At 35.6% G+C, this 18,449-nt stretch overlaps 1 protein-coding gene across 1 annotated transcript in view; it reads left to right on the forward strand.

Moving 5' to 3' along the window:
• The window catches only part of LOC121429575 (sodium leak channel non-selective protein-like), a 64,031-nt gene that overhangs the window by 31,495 nt on the left and 14,087 nt on the right, over nucleotides 1-18,449 (forward strand). The window contains exons 18-28 of the mRNA XM_041626669.1: nucleotides 4,413-4,544; nucleotides 5,255-5,377; nucleotides 7,087-7,140; nucleotides 7,654-7,825; nucleotides 8,914-9,054; nucleotides 10,697-10,909; nucleotides 12,210-12,313; nucleotides 12,798-12,918; nucleotides 13,830-13,928; nucleotides 16,154-16,247; nucleotides 16,855-16,961. Coding sequence (XP_041482603.1) covers nucleotides 4,413-4,544; nucleotides 5,255-5,377; nucleotides 7,087-7,140; nucleotides 7,654-7,825; nucleotides 8,914-9,054; nucleotides 10,697-10,909; nucleotides 12,210-12,313; nucleotides 12,798-12,918; nucleotides 13,830-13,928; nucleotides 16,154-16,247; nucleotides 16,855-16,961 — 1,360 coding nt within the window. The remainder of the gene's footprint in view (nucleotides 1-4,412; nucleotides 4,545-5,254; nucleotides 5,378-7,086; nucleotides 7,141-7,653; nucleotides 7,826-8,913; nucleotides 9,055-10,696; nucleotides 10,910-12,209; nucleotides 12,314-12,797; nucleotides 12,919-13,829; nucleotides 13,929-16,153; nucleotides 16,248-16,854; nucleotides 16,962-18,449) is intronic.

The raw sequence follows: 18,449 nt of genomic DNA on the forward strand, positions 1-18,449 counted from the left end.
GAAAAGCAAGACGAAGCAATTGTTTGAGGAGCAAATGTTAGATCACTGCATGAAATGTGTTACTGTATGAGCTAATGTTTTTGCAGGGTTTCTATAATTTCTATGTGAGTCCTTCAAAAGTCATTGTTTGATTAAAGTACGAAATCAAAATATCAAAATTTAAATCCATATCTGATTCTTCTGTTTATATAAACATTATTTATAACATGGGAAATTTCCACAAACATGTAGTCATTTTACATTTTGGTTGCAACCAATCAAAAAGTGGAAATGCTAATGTTACATATTTAAAGTATTTTTTTCATTTAAGAGTAGTAGTTATAGATTGAGTTAACCGGAAAACTAGGTTCTGAACCTTGCTAATTTATCCCTTTATTTCAAAATCACAAATTCATTGACTCAAGAAATATTTAAAAGAAAGAAAAATAAATTTTCAGAAAAAGCTTAACGCATGAATATTGGCTTATACATTTTGCTGCTGCTTCTTCCAGAAGTCGGTTCATGTTACAGTGCATTCTGTATATATATGCTGATTTTATTTTCTTTTCATTTAATTTTTCAATAGAGCCTATGTAACCAAAGATTTAGTGATCTTTTAATCATACCTTCATTCATCATTTGGCGTAATTAATTGAATTAAATAATGAAAAATTGATCAGATCAAATGTACATGTATGTATCTGCATGAACTATATAGTTTTGGACCACAAATTCAAAACAATCTTGTGAGTCCTTGGGAGAGTTTCAGTAAACAAATTGTCAGTGATATTCACTAACAATTTGTTATAAGCTACTGAAATCCTTGCATTTGATTGGCTCAGAGTAAATTAGTCAGTGAATGTCACTGACTAAATGCTTTGTGAAATACTACCCATATCACACTGGAATTCAAAGTTCATCAAAGATAAATATGTATATATATATATATATTTTTTTTTTTTTTTTAAGTTATGCTTGCTTAATTGTCAGAAGGAATATCGAAAGACAAAAATGATTTTGAAAAATCCACAAAATCTTTTTCTGCACAGGTATTAATATTTTTGACATAAAGCAATACAAACATTTGGTATTTACCTCCATCAAAAAAAAGTTTTAAATCGTCCATGTTTACATTTAGATTACAGTACTGTATTCATTCAAGCTTGACTACTTCTACATAAAATAATCATAACAAAATACTATTGTTTTTTTTTGTATAAACACTTTGCATTGATTTTAGTGTTCATGCTCTTGTAGATTTCAACATCATTCATTATTCTAAAATATCAAAAAGCCAGTTTGTAATCATGGGCCACTTTGTAATATTCATATTTTGAAAGAAAAAAAGAATTTTATAATTTATCTGCAATTTGGCGACTGTGTGGTACATTTACATGTACTGTGCTATTTTGCCATGATAGTTCAATTGTCTATTATTCCCAAATGGACTTGGCCTACAAGGTTCAAGAGCCCTATTTACCAACATAATTATATTTCGGGGATATATTTAAGAGGTTCTTGATAACCCCAAAGCTTGCTTTACTGTAAATAGCAACAAGTGATGTAAGCCAACTACTTATTACCCTACTAGTACAACAAAATATTCAGCATTAAGTCATATATAATCACAAGTTCCTACATGATACATGTACAGGCATTCAAATAAGCTTGTACGTGCTTACACACAGAATATATTATGTTGGTTTGATCGGCAGACTTTCCACGATGCACCATTGATGGTTAATTTTTATTTTTATTTTCACGATTGTCACGGTGCGTGTTCGCCATAAAATGTTTTTGGCCTGAAAATGATGTTTTATTTGAAATTTCATGAATTTTGTATTTTTCCCAAATTCTGTGAAATTTGTCAGTTTATAGTATTGCAAAAAATATTAAAATCCAGCCAACAACCTCTGATACGGCATTGATTCTAATTCGATGACACGGTGAGGTGTTGTTTTTTTTCTCTGACTAATGTTGTTTACAAACTGGCTTGTATATATATCATCTCACATTCCTCTATAACAGTATCACGCTTGATCCTATCTATCATAGCTGTTCATCATTTTCATTCATCCGAGCAATATGATGTGATTCATTTCACCCACCCCCTCAGCCTTCCGGGGAGGGTTTCACGAGTCATTGATGTTCACTGACGGGTGTTATAAGCTACTGAAGTCCTTGCATCTGATTGGCTGAAAGCTAAGTAGTCAGTGAAAATCACTGACATGAAACCCTCCCCTGTTTTCAATATTCAATAAAATATAGTAGACTTAATTATAGGTTGGTGTTAGTTATTAAACATCTTTATTATGCTATCATTAGTTTTTCAAAGTTGTTTGTTAAGAATATGATTAAAAAGCAGCAAACAACATTTTCTCCCTTAGAATTAATACAAATATGGTAATTTAAAAAAATGCATGCTATAAGTAATGATAAATTAGTATTCGACTATTTGTTTGGTAAAATATTTCATCCTTTTTGTAGATATTCAGTAATATTAAGTACTTCAATATTTTGTATGGGAATAAATTATGATTTATGCTTGACGAAGTATTACAGAGGCTGTCTTTGGTAACTTTAGATCCTATTTAATTGAACTTCAAGTGACCAAGAATTTATTACCCAAAAGCATTTTGCTACAATACATAAATATTTATGAACATAGATAAATTATATTATTATTTTAGTATAGTAATGAATTATGTAATTGAATTTAGATAATAATGAGTCATGGTAAGGAGTTGTTGTGCAGCAAGTGTATTTTTTACATGGGGTCAGTAAAGCAGACTCCCAATCTGCATGAAATATCTGTGAAATGTTGAAAACGCAGTAGTTTAGAATTGGCTTTCCGACAATCAACTTGATCAGGCCTCATTATATATAGTCCTTACTAAACCAGAATTAACAAAATCATAAATGGAATCGAAAAACCCAGCTTTTAACCCTTGTTTTTTAATACCGTACCTTGGAAAGCATTGCCCATGATTCATATCCCTCGGACCTTACTAACTATTAACATTTTATCTGAATATTACTGGACAGGTACAACTGTAAGTACATATGTATCAGAATTGAATTCTCAAGTCCTGGGATTTATGAAAATACCCCTTTTTACAGCATATGATCCATCTTCCCCGTCTCAAGGTGACCATTACAAAGTTCTCACCCCCAATATCGGATTCTGGAATTGAAAAGTTCCCAAAGGAGATGTTTTTTAGAACTCTATATCATTTCCAAATTTGTTTATGAATGTTCAAATTGTGTAAGTTGATAGATAGGCAAGTGTGATGATGACATTGAAGCATGCAAAGAAAAGAAAAATATGCACAATATTTTGAAAGAGCTGAATATGTTTACTTGATTGTGCAAATGAAAAAAGCTTGGGTTCACTGTTATTAGATTATGAAATGCAATGGTGTAATATTTATTAAAGACAGAGTTACAGTTACTGATTGAAATTACTTTAATTCTATAGAATCTATTTCTGTCTTATAGTACATCGAAATGTACCAAGATGCCCATGCCTTTTATCTTTTGTAAGCAGGATAGATACAAAATTATATAATTACAAATAGCAGTAATTGCATAAGCCACAATAGGTTCAAATTGAATTTTGGTTAATTTCAATCCCAATGCATTGTTGTCAGTATATGGAATTAAAACATATGTGTTGTGTGGGTCCCCTTCTTATCTCAAAGGTTTATGATACAATGCCCCATTCAGATCCAAATATTGAGACATACATGTTGGCTTTATGTGGATCCATTATCTGTTTCAAAGACATTGCAACATAGGTTTTATCCTGGTCCTGCTTTGATATCTGACAACTTATACATGGTTCCAATTTCTGTTTCAGTGGACATTGCAACATAGGTAAAATCCTGTTCCCTTTATTATAAATGACTTCCAGATTAAGGTTTTACATGGGTCCAATATCTATATTAGTGGTATAAGACATTGCAACATAGGTTAAATCCTGTTCCCTTTACGATAAATGTCTTCCAGACATAGGATTTACATGGGTCCAATTTCTGTATCAGCGGTATAAGACATTGCAACGTAGGTTATATCCTGGTCCCATTTTGATATATGACTTTTAGACATAGGTTTTACATGAGTCAAATTTCTGTATCAGTGGTATAAGACATTGCATCTTAAATCCTGTTAAATCCTGTTCCCTTTACGATAAACGACTTCCAGACATAGGTTTTACATGGGTCCAATATCTGTATCAGTGGTATAAGACATTGCAACGCAGGTTAAATCTTGGTCCCATTTTGATATATGACTTTTAGACATAGGTTTTACGTGGGTCCAATTTCTGTATCAATGGTATCATGACATAAGTTTTGTTCTTGTCCCATTACGATATATTACTTTGAGGCATTTGCTTTATGTGGGTCCCATTGTTTTCCACTCTACTGGTACAGGGCATTGAGGGGATCTATACGGGGGCACAAGCCCATGGAATCTATCAAAGACAACAGTGACATCGCCAACAGGAATGTATCCTTCAACATCAAGGTTATTCAAGAGAGGAAGCAGCAAGCTGTACAGAAGAGGTTAGTAAGTCACTCACTCTTTGAACCTTGAAGAAGTACTCTCCCCAGAAGTGTACATGCTGTCCTGGAGAGGGTTGTGCTGTGTCAGGTGCTGCCACTGCTTCAGGTGACGTGGTTATCCTGTGGTGGTAATCTTAGTGCACTATATACAGTGTGCTAGGTGCAGTGTTTGGGTGGTGTGTGTGTGTGTGTCCCTCTTGACAGTGCTGCTATGAGATGGTGTATATTAAAGTCAGTGGTTCATCATCGTTCATGGGGAAGGATCACTATATGCCGACCCCCTACTTTCTAAAAAAAGCATTGGAAATACTTGTAACAGTGACATCCCATTTTTAGGGAAAGCAAGTCGGTAGTAATAGGAGTAGAAATTGTAGTAGGAGTAGAAGTAGAATGAGTAAAAGTAGTAGTAGGAGTAGCAGTAGTAGTAGTTGTAGTAGTTGTAGTAGCAGTAGAAGTAGTAGTAGTAGTAGTAGTAGTAATAGTAGTAGTACTAGTAGTAGTAGTTGTAGTAGTAGTGGTGGTGGTGGTGGTGGCGGCGACGGCGGCAGCAGCAGCAGCAGGAGGAGGATGGCTTATTTATTACATTCAGTAAATATAGCAGCAGTATTGTGGCAGTAGTATTAGTTGTAGTAGTATTAGGAGTACAAGGTAAATGAAATTTATCTTGTTCTTGCCATCTATTGATTTTGATTTATTTTATGATTTGAAAGGAATGCTAAAGAAGAGGATCTAAGAGAGAACCATCCATACTTTGATATGCCTCTCTTTGCTGTCGGACGGGAGAGCAAGCTCAGGAAATTCTGTATGGGAATCGTCTATGCGAGATACAATGCGTAAGTTCACCTCATATCACTCTTCCTCTCTATGTCCCTGTCTCATCCTGGAACCTATCATATACTGTTTTATAAATATATTGATAAGCTGTCCTGTTATACTGTACACATCACATGAATGAATGGATATCTCTGCTTGTAAGTTCAGGACCCCGTCTTACAAAGAGTCACTATTGATCCAATCAATTGTAACTCTGTGGAAATCCATTAGTGTCATAATTTTTTTCTACAGGAAATTTGCACAATGTCTTTTGAAAACAAAGAGAAGCACAGCGAACTTTCAAGAAAACAATGAATGCATGAATATACATCATAGAAAATATTCTGAACAAACATGCATAATAGATGTTGCTGGCCGTCCATAGTTGTGATTGATCGGATCAATCGTAACTCTTTGTAAGGTGGGGTCCAGGCGTAGTCGTTTTCTTCTCATTTCATTACGCCAATCCGATGATTATTTCCAATGAATTACAGGATATGTTTTACTTCGTAAGACTGTAATCATCATTTTAGCTATTTACTATTTACTGCATCAATGCATTGACAATTTTTGTGAAGTTACCCTTTGAATATTGTTATGTGTATACCCAAGTAAGAAATGGAGGAAGTGGTAGTAAATACCAGGGGCTCTCTCATTAAACCAGGGGGCCGTTTCATGAAGCTGTTCGTAAGTTAAGAGCGACTTTAAGAACGACTGGTGAACCTTTCTTACGCGCTAAACCTGCGCCAGTTCAATCTGCATTTACCGCAAGAAAGGATCACCAGTCGTTCTTATAGTCGCTCTTAACTTACGAACAGCTTTATGAAACACCCACCTGTTATATTAACAATTTGCACTAACAGTTAAAAACTACTGAAATGAATCACTTTGATTGGCTGATAATAATGTTGCTAATTATATTAATAGTAATTGTGAATTTGACAAGTCTTTATGAAAAAGGACCCAGATGGGCCACATTGCTCATGTACTCCTTTATATCTGGCTGGGTACAGAAAATATAGTATAGTATACAAATAATGAATGTTTATGAGTGCAATGGACAGAATACTTCATGAGGTGAAAGATGAAATGATCCATTCAACGAGGCGTAGCCAAGTTGAATGGATCATTATTTCATCTCTTCACCGAATGAAGTATTCTGTCCAATGAAGTATTCTGTCCATTGCACGAATGAAAAAAAAATAATTATTTGGTTTTATATGACACCTAAATATTGATGTGTTTGTAATATGAAATTTATGAATTTCGATGCAATACATGCTCATGCAATACCAGTTCAGTCTGTTGATTGCAGCTGCAGTCTCGGTGCGGGCGTGCAATGGAAAAATTGTATGGATCCAAAATTGCACGATGAATGGATCCAAAATTGCACGGTTGATTGCAAAACAGGCTGAATGAACGATATCAAACACCCAATCAAATCCCAAGGATCTCTCTAGGTGTCATATAATACCTTTCATGAGAATGTTAATGTTAGGTTGGGAAAAGTATTTTGAGGTGTAAGGGGCATTTGTCCAATATACTCCTTATAAAGTTGAGAAAAAATGGCTGTGGCAGCAAAAAGTGACTGGGTTTATATAAAGTGCCATTATTGAAGTAGGTAAATAACACAATTCAGAAAAAAAGAAGATTTTATTTCCCCCCTTTCCCGAGCCTTATTTGATGACCCACAGTGTCTTTGACTCATTTTCTTTCTTTCTTTGTTCAGAACCCATACTGATGAGTCTGGAATGGTCATCAAGAGGAGATATCAGGAGATCCAGTGAGTTTGCTCCCCATAATACTATGATAGTTATTGATTGTCATAGTGATAATTATTTACTTAAATCTTTCAAATAGACAATTTTTTTGAGAAAATCTTTGAAATCAAGGAGGTTGAATGGCACCATATTGCCATTGATGTAGATCTGGTACAGTCACGTACAACCAAACCTTGTGAGGTCATGAATATCATCTTTAAAAATTGATCACGCTGAATATCACCAACAATAGATAAGTACATGTGGGACAATGCATTATTATTGCTTAAAAAGACATTGCATCTGAACAAAATGCCAAAATACTTATTTCTCGGTAATTACACATTTTCTTACAGAATCATTTAGTGTTTTTAGAAGAAAAACTATACAACAAACTTTTTTTGACCTCATTTTGTTACTACAACTGGCATGGATATGTTTTAGATTATTCATTAGCTTTATCGTAGTATCTAATAATATCTGTGTTGTACTGGAATACAAATTACATGTAGGCCTAATATTGATTTCATTTTCAGTGATTTTGTTGCCATGGTGACATACATGACGTGGTGTTCCATCGTAGTTACCACGGCGACCTGTATATCTATGATGTACGAGAGTCCTGATAACAGAGTCATGGATCACAAGGTTCTGCTCATTGCAGAATACATCTTTGTCATTTTCATGGGATCAGAAATGATCTTGAAGGTATGTCTTCTTTTGTTCATTTATTTGTTAGCCTGTAAGATTCGCCAATCCCAGTTCTTTTGGGGTTAAACGATAGATTCTAATTTCAAGACATTCCCAATTTGTTTCCTGTTTATAACATATATCAAAAGATACATTCAAATTCCAGGACGTACAGAATATATTGATAGAGGAGACATTGTGAAAACAATTCGTTTGCAACAGGACTGAAAGTGCCTCTGTCTCAGTTTTCAATTTTAACCAGGTTTTTGCAGTCATGATTTTCAATATGCAAAGGTCAAATAAACACTAAAGGGAATCCCCCCCTCTTGATGATAAGGTGGTTTTGATAAATAACCACCTCACCTGGGTTGAGTGCAGCACACTGTGGATCAGTTTCTTGCTGAAGGAAATTACGCCATGGCTGAGCATTGGGCATTCTGCCGAGTGGATTTGGCACATTGCAAATCACATATATTATTATTATTATAAAAGCAGACAAATTTTTGAAAATTAGTGGAGAAGGTTTGATCAAAATCCATTGAAGAGTAAGAGAGTTATGGATTGTAAATGATTTTAATTTTTGACATAATTTATGGGCAGCTCCCCTTATATCATTTAATACAACTTAATTTTTCTCTAAGTTGAACATAAAAGAATTGTTTTATCTTAAAAGGTGATAGATGTGACAATATATAACCCTTGCACAACTGAAGTCACTTTGCATTTTTAAAGTTTTTTTTTCATTTAATTCATATCACACAAAATACATTATGGAGGAGCTGCTTGTCTGTGATGTTAAAAATAAAATAAAAATCCTAATTATCATACTTCTTTGTTGGATTTTTTTTCAAACTGTCACCAATATTTATTTTATTTTTCTGTTTTTATAAAATCAAATTAATTATCAGGGTGAACACGTCCCTTTGTCTTCAATTTTGTATCAAGTTGGTGCATAACTTCTAAAGAAGAGAACAATTATGTTAGCGGAAAATGGGGACTTAATTTACACAGCACTTTTTAAGGGGTAAAAGTAAGCACCAGTTTGGTATCAATATTGAAATACTGGGCAATACTAATTTTTTCTTTCTTTTTCTTCTATGGACTAGATTCTAGCTGACGGTCTGTTCTTCACACCAAAAGCTCTGATACGAGATGTTGGAGGATTCTTGGATGTTTTCATCTATCTGATCAGTCTCATCTTTCTGTGTTGGATGCCCAAGAATGTCCAGCCTGCCTCTTTAGCTCACGTAAGCCCTGTCATAATTATGGATGTTTTAAGCCCAGTGCACACAATGCAATCCGATACGATGCAAGTTTTTCAATAAATCGCATTTTGCATTAAAAAGCATGAAAGTTCCAAGAAGTAACATTATTGTATTTGAAGCGCGGCCTAATGTTAGGAATAATAAAATCATAAATTTACTCAGCGGCAAGCCCTGCGGTCAGAGTAATGTCCAAATCGGCTTAAAAGTCGCAGCCGATGATGAAGCTATTAAACTTTGTAATTAAAGGTCAAGTCCACCTCAGAAAAATGTTGATTTGAATCAATAAAGAAAAATCAGACAAGCACAATGCTGAAGATTTCATCAAAATCGGATGTAAAATAAGAAAGTTATGACATTTCAAAGTTTCGCTTATTTTTAACAAAATAGTTATATGAACGAGCCAGTTACATCCAAATGAGAGAGTTGATGATGTCACTCACTATTTCTTTTGTTTTTTATTGTTTGAATTATACAATATTTCAATTTTTACGAATTTGACGATTGGGACCTCCTTGCCTGAAGCACAAAATGTTAAAATAATGGAATTCCACGTGTTCAGGGAGGAATGAAACTTCATTTCACATGACAATAATGAGAAAATCAAAATATTTCATATTTCAAACAATAAAAAAAAAGAAATAGTGAATGACATCATCGACTCTCTCATTTGGATGTAGCTGGCTCGTTCATATAACTGTTTTTGTGAAATGAAGTGAAACTTTGAAATGTCATAACTTTCTTATTTTACATCCGATTTTGATGAAATTTTCAGTGTTATGCTTGTTGAATTTTTCTCTTTTTATTCAAATCAAGTTTTTGTTGGGGTGGACTTGTCCTTTAAATTTGCCTTTATTCCTACAAGAAGGCAGGAAATTGACTGAATTTTTATTTCAGTAAGTCCTACCACTATTCTGAACACTGATCACTAAGATTTTTATTGGTTGGAACGTTTATATCAAGTGTCATTACAATTTCTCTGAAATTCGAATAACAATGAATTGCATAGTCTGCCCTTGCCTCTATGGGTTCAAAAAATAAAAATTAGAAAATAAGTTTATCTGATAGAGTAACACAGTAACACTTCCTCATACTGTTAAAATTTGTTGTTGTAAAGTGAAATGAAAGAGAAGATGATGATGATGATGGGTTCTTGTATAGCGCCGGTATCCCCTCAGCTGTCTTCAATGTCTTCAAACAGTGCTTAGGATCATCATTCAGTTCAAGTACTGTCCTAGTAATGCTACAATTGAGTTATTCTTGCAATAATGTTGGAGTGGGGAACAGAAAGATTTGGATTGTTAATGCACCATATTTTGTGGGCTGCTGGGAAATTCACTTGATTGAACCCGAAACTTCAAACTGTGTTTTCTCATTATTTTTTTTAAGCTTTCACTGAATTTCTTCTTCTTTTAGTCAAACTCCTGTGCGGGTTATTGTTGATCAATCTTGACAATGACCTATATCATTTTAAAGCTTAGTATGTGTTTTATCAAGCTCAATAAAAACTTTTAATTTATTTTGGGTGACTTATTGCAGGTTTTTGAAGTGGCAGTTCACAGATATAAAATCTTTATCAAAAGAACTTATTAATAATTATTCTTAATACTGTATCTGTCCTCTGTAGGTATTTCTCGTACTGCGATGCTGTCGCCCACTTCGCATATTCGCACTGGTGCCCCATCTGAGGAAGCTGTTCTACGAGCTTCTGCGTAGCTTCAAAGAGATCTTCCTGGTCTCTGTTCTCCTTCTTGCTCTTATATTTGTCTTCGCCAGCTACGGTGTGCAGATCTTCGCAACAAGGCTGGCTAAGTGCAATGACCCTACCATTAAAAACGAGGTATGAACCAAGCTCTCGTCTGCCTCCACAGTCGAAGGTGGAGGTTGTAGACGTAATTTTAGGATATCTGTCCGTCTGTCATTTCATACCTGAGAATATGTATCTCTCAAAGTAAAACTTGGTGGCTCATGTATGCATAGGATGATTAGCGAGGATGACATGATTTGATTGGGTGGAGTTGGTAAAAGGTCAAGGGTCATTAATAAGATATTCAACAAGAGAGGTTTGTAATATGTTTTTCTTGATCTGGCATATAATTTGACCAGATACAGTTGATAATCCATTAAGTTTTATTGCAAGTGTTATTTTATTGTAATTATTACAAATATTTAATCTCTAGAGCCTTGTATTTTCTTTCCCCTCCCAAGTGGATTTAGAATTAATAATATTGACTATTATAGAATGGATGAGAAAATCCCTGCAATCTGATTGATTGAGAGCAATGCAAGAATTTTTACTGGGCTGCATGAACGATATCCCGATAATCAAAACGATATCCACTATAAACAAGCTATCGCCCAAAAAGGCCATTGTGATGTCATCGCGCATGTACTATTACGCTTGTTTACGTCAAAATTTTGAATTTTCGATCAAGGCAGAACGAATCAAATAAAGGATGCAAAATGATCTGTAAGTACAGATACGGTACCGTAATTGTCATAGGGATTAAAACTGCCCGCATACTCGTTAGTTGAGAAGTCCAGACATACGATCTAATGTTAGATCTACTGCCCTGGGCTGTCTGTGCACTGCCAAATCTCCACTGCAGGCCCAGGCAGGTACTGGCCCCCGGCGTGGCCCGGGCATACACACACAGCTAGTGGAGGTCGGAGGCTGCCTCAAGATCTAGTCAATGCAAAGCTATATCTGGCATTTCGGGTATAATAATGCCTTTGTGCCAACATATCAAATTAAACCCATTTTTATGTTGTCCAGGGTTATCAAAGTGGCTGCATTACATTTTGGAATTTTCATGCATCTGGTAAATAAATCATGCGTCCGGTAAATTTTTTCATGCGTCACGCATGATATTATCATGCATCCGGTAAATTATTAATTTTTGTCGTTTATTCAATAATTTTTTTTCCATTCTATAAAACAGATGATGCATGGGTTTCTTTTGTGGGTCAGTGGAACTTTGTGCACACGGTAACTTTGGCATTATGGTCTAAACCCACTCGGCTGCGCCTCGTGGGTTAATCCATGCCAAAGTTACCTTGTGCACACAGTTCCTACTGACCCACTCTAACCCATGCATCATTTGACTAATAACATATGGATGATATGTTCTTAATTTCAGAGTGAATGCGTTGGAGAATTCCGGATTCTTGTTAGCGTTGTAAAGACTCACAAACCAGATTCGCCAGAAGAAGAATTGCCTACTTTCTTGGTTCCAAGAGTGTGGTAAGTTCCCTCTCCTTCCTCATCTTCCCTTTCTCTCTCCCCCCCTGTACTTCTCATACTTCCTATCTGCCTTGCTCCTTCTCTTTCACCATCCCTCCTCTTCCTTCCCTCTTATTCCCCCTATTCTTCCCTCTTATGTTCCACCTATTCTTTGTTCCTCCTCTTCTTGTGGTCTGGTGGATTAGTCTCTCGCTATAGATCACAAGGTTTGGGGTTCTGTTCCCTCCTTGGCCCCAATGTCCTTTGGCTAGGCATTGAGCTACACCTGACCCAGTTGGGTTAAATGGATACCTTGCTGGAATTTATTCCCAGAAATCCAAAAAAGTTGCTCTTTTGGCTTCTATGCTATAAAACAAAGGTGATATGCAGCACTTTAAAGACATTTTTGTCATACAGTATATCAATGTTGCATATTATCATTTTGTTGCAGAGGACCACTGTCAAGCCAGCTACTTGTGCATTCTATTTTTTTGCTTTGTTACAGGGCCAACCCACGTAACTTCAACTTTGATAACTTGGGCAGTGCTCTGTTAGCATTGTTTGAAGTACTCTCTCTGGAAGGCTGGTTGGAAGTTCGAGACATCATCATTAATCAGACAAATATGGTAAGCCAACATTTCAGTTATTAGGCAATGAAATTCTGTTACTAAAATAGTGTGCCTTCTTTGTTGCTTTGCATTTGATGCAGTAAAAGTATATCTGAACTTTAGTGTGCATCGCTTCACTTTACTGTACAATCTCTGATGAGCTTGTAGGCACAAAAAAGTGTGATTGCAACCAAATATTATACTGCGTAGAATCCTATGTTAAGTTGTTTTCATTTACCACAGCAGTATGCAGCCCAAAACGCAAAGGTGTGGGCCTGGCTTTTCAAATGATAATAATGATTAATCGTAATATGGAGCTTTTATATAGCGTGTAATACAAAAAAAATATCTAAGTGCTTTGCAGCTTAAATTGAAGGTAAATAAAACAAGTAAAACATTAAATTTACTAACATTTTCATAGTTAGTGCGCCTTTTTTGTTCCTTTGCATTTAATGCAATGAAAGTATATCTGAACTTAAGTGTGCATCGGTTTGCTTTACTGTGTTCAACTCTGTACAATCTCTGACGAGCTTATAGGCAAAAAAAGTGTGATTGCAAAGAAATACCGTGCTGTGTGGTATCGTGCGTCAAGCTTTAGAGAGTGATTTTGTGTTTTAAAAAATGGTGTTTTCTGTTTCCAAAAATCTGTAATTCTGTTTCAATTTGGATCGAAAAATGAAAATTCCATCTTGTCACTGAAAATGTACACAACAAAAACCTGAATTTCATTTTGCTAAGGTGAATTCCATGAATTTTTATACGAAAAGTATTAAAACCAAACAGAATTTCCGTTTGATTTACCGGTAAAAAGAAAAATCACTGCATATTGTTGCTTTTGTCTAACGCACCAATACGCAGCCCAAAATATGAAGGTGTGGGCCAGGCTTGAGGATTGATTCTAGTTTCACTTTTTTTGTTGTTCTTGATAGTGGCATACCTTCTACATACACATCTTTGTCTTCATCGGTTGCATGATTGGACTCACTCTATTTGTTGGTGTGGTCATCTCAAACTACTTTGAAAACAAGGTAAGGATGGAGATGATGTAGACGATCATGATGATGATGATGTTGATTATGATGTTAACTATACTTTTGATTATGATGATGATAATTATGATGATGATGATAATTACGATGATAATGATGATAGCGATAGTGGTAGAGGAGGTGATGATGGTGATGATGATATTACAATGATAATGATTAGAATAAAGAAGAGGGAGAGAATGATGATGATTATGATTGAGATGGTGGTGATGATGATGGTGAGAGCGGTGATGATGATGATGATGAAGGTGATGATGATGAGGTGATGATGATGATGATGATGATATTACAATGATAGTGATTAGAATAAAGAAGAGGAAGAGAATGATGATGATTATGATTGAGATGGTGGTGATGATGATGGTGAGAGCGGTGATGATGATGATGATGAAGGTGATGATGATGAGGTGATGATGATGGTGTTGATGATATTACAATGATAATGATTAGAATAAAGAAGAGGAAGAGAATGATGATGATTATGATTGAGATGGTGGTGATGATGATGGTGAGAGCGGTGATGATGATGATGATGAAGGTGATGATGATGAGGTGATGATGATGATGATGATGATATTACAATGATAGTGATTAGAATAAAGAAGAGGAAGAGAATGATGATGATTATGATTGAGATGGTGGTGATGATGATGGTGAGAGCGGTGATGATGATGATGAGGTGATGATGATGAGGTGATGATGATGATGATATTACAATGATAGTGATTAGAATAAAGAAGAGGAAGAGAATGATGATGATTATGATTGAGATGGTGGTGATGATGATGGTGAGAGCGGTGATGATGATGATGATGAGGTGATGATGATGATAGCGATAGTGGTAGAGGAGGTGATGATGATGTTGATGATATTACAATGATAATGATTAGAATAAAGAAGAGGGAGAGAATGATGATGATTATGATTGAGATGGTGGTGATGATGATGGTGAGAGTGGTGATGATGATGATGATGAAGGTGATGATGATGAGGTGATGATGATGATGTTGATGATATTACAATGATAGTGATTAGAATAAAGAAGAGGAAGAGAATGATGATGATTATGATTGAGATGGTGGTGATGATGATGGTGGTGATGATGATGATGATGAGGTGATGATGATGAGGTGATGATGATGATGATATTACAATGATAGTGATTAGAATAAAGAAGAGGAAGAGAATGATGATGATTATGATTGAGATGGTGGTGATGATGATGGTGAGAGCGGTGATGATGATGATGATGATGATGAAGGTGATGATGATGAGGTGATGATGATGATGTTGATGATATTACAATGATAGTGATTAGAATAAAGAAGAGGAAGAGAATGATGATGATTATGATGGTGATGATGGGTGATGATGATGGTGAGAGTGGTGATGATGATGATGATGAAGGTGATGATGATGATGATGATGAGGTGATGATGATGATGTTGATGATATTACAATGATACTGATTAGGATGAAGAAGAGGAGGAGGAAGATGTTGCTACTACTGCTGCTGCTGCTGCTGATGATGATAATGAAGAAGAAGATGATAATGATGATGGTGTGGATAACAATGAAGATGATGATGATAATGATATAGATTATTATGTACATAGTGATGATAATGATGACAGTGTTGTTCATGATGATAATGGTAATGATGATGTTATGCTGATGGTCAATGAAGAATAGGAGGTACAGGGTGATAATGATAATGACAGTGGTGATAAAAATATTGATATTTATAATTGTATTAATGATGTTGATGATAATGATTATGATGGTTAATAATAATAATAATAATAATATAGGGTATTTATATTGCGCACATATCCACCTTGTTAGGTGCTCAAGGCATTCCTATAGTACCCGGCTCAGCTAGGCGTTCATAGCGCACACAGCTTTTTAAGGAATTACTTCCTACCGGTACCCATTTACCTCACCTGGGTTGAGTGCAGCACATTGTGGATCAGTTTCTTGCTGAAGGAAATTACGCCATTGCTGGGATTCGAAGCCACGACCCTCTGTTTCAAAGTCCGAAGACTAATCCACTGGGCCACAACGCTCCACGATTTTGATGATGTGATAGTAACTATCTTTTTACTCCTCCATCACTTACATTTTTAGGTCACGCTCTACACGCATAAACAATACTCATCGCTATTTAGTTGTCAATGTTAATATTTTCTTGGATGTATTTTCAGGGAACCACTTTGCTGACTATTGATCAGAGAAGATGGCAGGATCTAAAAGGCAGACTTCAGCTTGCCCAACCGCTCCATCTCCCACCACGACCTGGTAAGATCAACTCAGGGCCCTGTCTTACAAAGAGTTATGATTGATCCGATCAATCACAACTATGGACGGCCAGCAATGTCAACATCTATAATGCTATTATGTTTGTTCAAAATATTTTTTAATTATGATGTATATTCATGCATTCAATGTTTTCTTAAGAATTCACTGTCCTTTTTGTTTACAAAGGACATTGTGCAAATTTCCTGTAGAAAAAAATTATGACATTGATTGATTTCCATAGAGTTACAATTGATTGGATCAATCATAACTTTTTGTAAGACGGGGCCCAGATCTGCATGTACTGCACTTATCACCTGAAAATAGAATTCGTGTACCATCAAGAGTACTGAATAGACTTCAAGAATTTGATTTAAGCTGGTATTCAATTCCATACTTAACTCAGAATTTTACTTAAGTATTCTTTTAAATTAAAATGCATACCCATCTTTGCTATTCAAGTGCCGCTTATGGCCAAGTATTTTGCTTAAATCCAAGTTAGCCCCGCCCCCTGGTTGAAGGTTTGATATGTTTAATTGAATCGTATAGTGAATGCTTGCTTTATATATTCATTCTTTTCAAATATTCTGACTTTTCTGTTTTTCACCAGATCATTCTCGGTTCCGTGCCAAGCTGTATGATTTGTCGCAGCACAAGTACTTCAAGAGATTCATTGCATTCCTGGTTCTAGTCAACTTCTTTCTCCTTTCATCTAAGGTAAGGGCGCATATTCAGAACCCCGGGTTAACTTACTAAGGGGACGTTGAAAGAAAATATTTGCAATCAATCGCAAATTGATGTTGTATCAGTTGTAATGTATAGTAACTCAATGTATAGTTTTTATTGCAAGAAGTAGACCAACAATCATTTGCCATTTTGCTATTATCTGCCTGACTTCTGATTGATTTTATAAACAAAAATTGAATTGCGATCGATTGCAAGTTTCTTGTGACATCCCATATTTCTGGACTGAAATTATGGGACGCTAAAAGCGTCAGGATTTCTTTTTTTACACTTTGATGCCTCTTTTGTTTGTTGGGATTCTTCATTTCAAGAGAATGCTTTTTCCCATTATCATTATTATTTTTTTTAAAGGTTTTCCCATTAAACTCCCATCAATTCGCATCCAATTTAACAATGTTATCATTCAATTAGGAGCAAATTTGACAAATATGGTTGAAACTTGGACACCCATTCATTAATACAAATGCAACATAAGAAATTTGATGGGAAAACCTTTATTATGGTTACCTCATTGAAGTTCCATTTCACATTCATAAGGGAGTTTTTGCAACATTATGTAGAAGCTTTCTGGAACAGAGTCTATTGTCAAAAGCCCTTCATGACAAAGTACATGTAGCCTTTTACCCTTTTTACACACACCAAAATTTCCTTAACCCCGTACTATAGGTGGGGCTAAATTGCTATTTAGCCCCACCTATAGTACGGGGTTAAGCTTAGCCCACTTTCTTTTTACACAGCATTTTTGCAAAGTGGGCTAACCCCACCTTTAGTACGGGATTATTTGGCCCTGCAAAAAAGCAGGGTTATCCCAGCAATTGCGGTGCTAAGAGCAATAGTACGGGGTTAAGATCGCTAATGTAAAACGAAAGTGGGCTAAGCTTAACCCCGTACTATAGGTGGGGCTAAATGGCAATTTAGCCCCACCTATAGTACGGGGTTTAGGAAATTTTAGCGTGTGTAAAAAAGGTACGAGTGAACTACTTGTACTACGAATGATCGACAAAAAACACTAGTCTGGGGTTAGCGAGCTTCGTGTCTGAAAAGCAAGCATTCCTTATTCGGGGTTAGCAATAACATTTTGGCATGTGTGAAAAGGAAAAAAAAATAGTACGGGGTCAGCGATAGTCCGGTGCTAAGAAAATCCTGTGTAAATAGGGTACTAGTTGACAATCGGTGAATCAAAACAGCAGTTTCCTCCGTGACTCTGGACAAACGATTGTCTTTGCCATTTTTCATCAGCTCAGAATTTTTGCGCCGATTAGCTGTCCTGGGGAGCGTTTCCTTAATATTTTCATCCGACAAGTTGTCAGATCTGACATCTTTCCTTGATTCTGATTGGCTGAGAGGCACTGTTCCTATGGTAACTGTCGGATAAACTGGTACTTGTCGGATAAAATGTCTGACAAGTCCTTTCATGAAATGCCCCCTTGGTTCACCAATTTTTGACAAAGACCTGTCAGC

Source organism: Lytechinus variegatus, chromosome 16, assembly GCF_018143015.1.
Source record: "Lytechinus variegatus isolate NC3 chromosome 16, Lvar_3.0, whole genome shotgun sequence".
In the NCBI taxonomy this organism is placed as follows: domain Eukaryota; kingdom Metazoa; phylum Echinodermata; class Echinoidea; order Temnopleuroida; family Toxopneustidae; genus Lytechinus; species Lytechinus variegatus.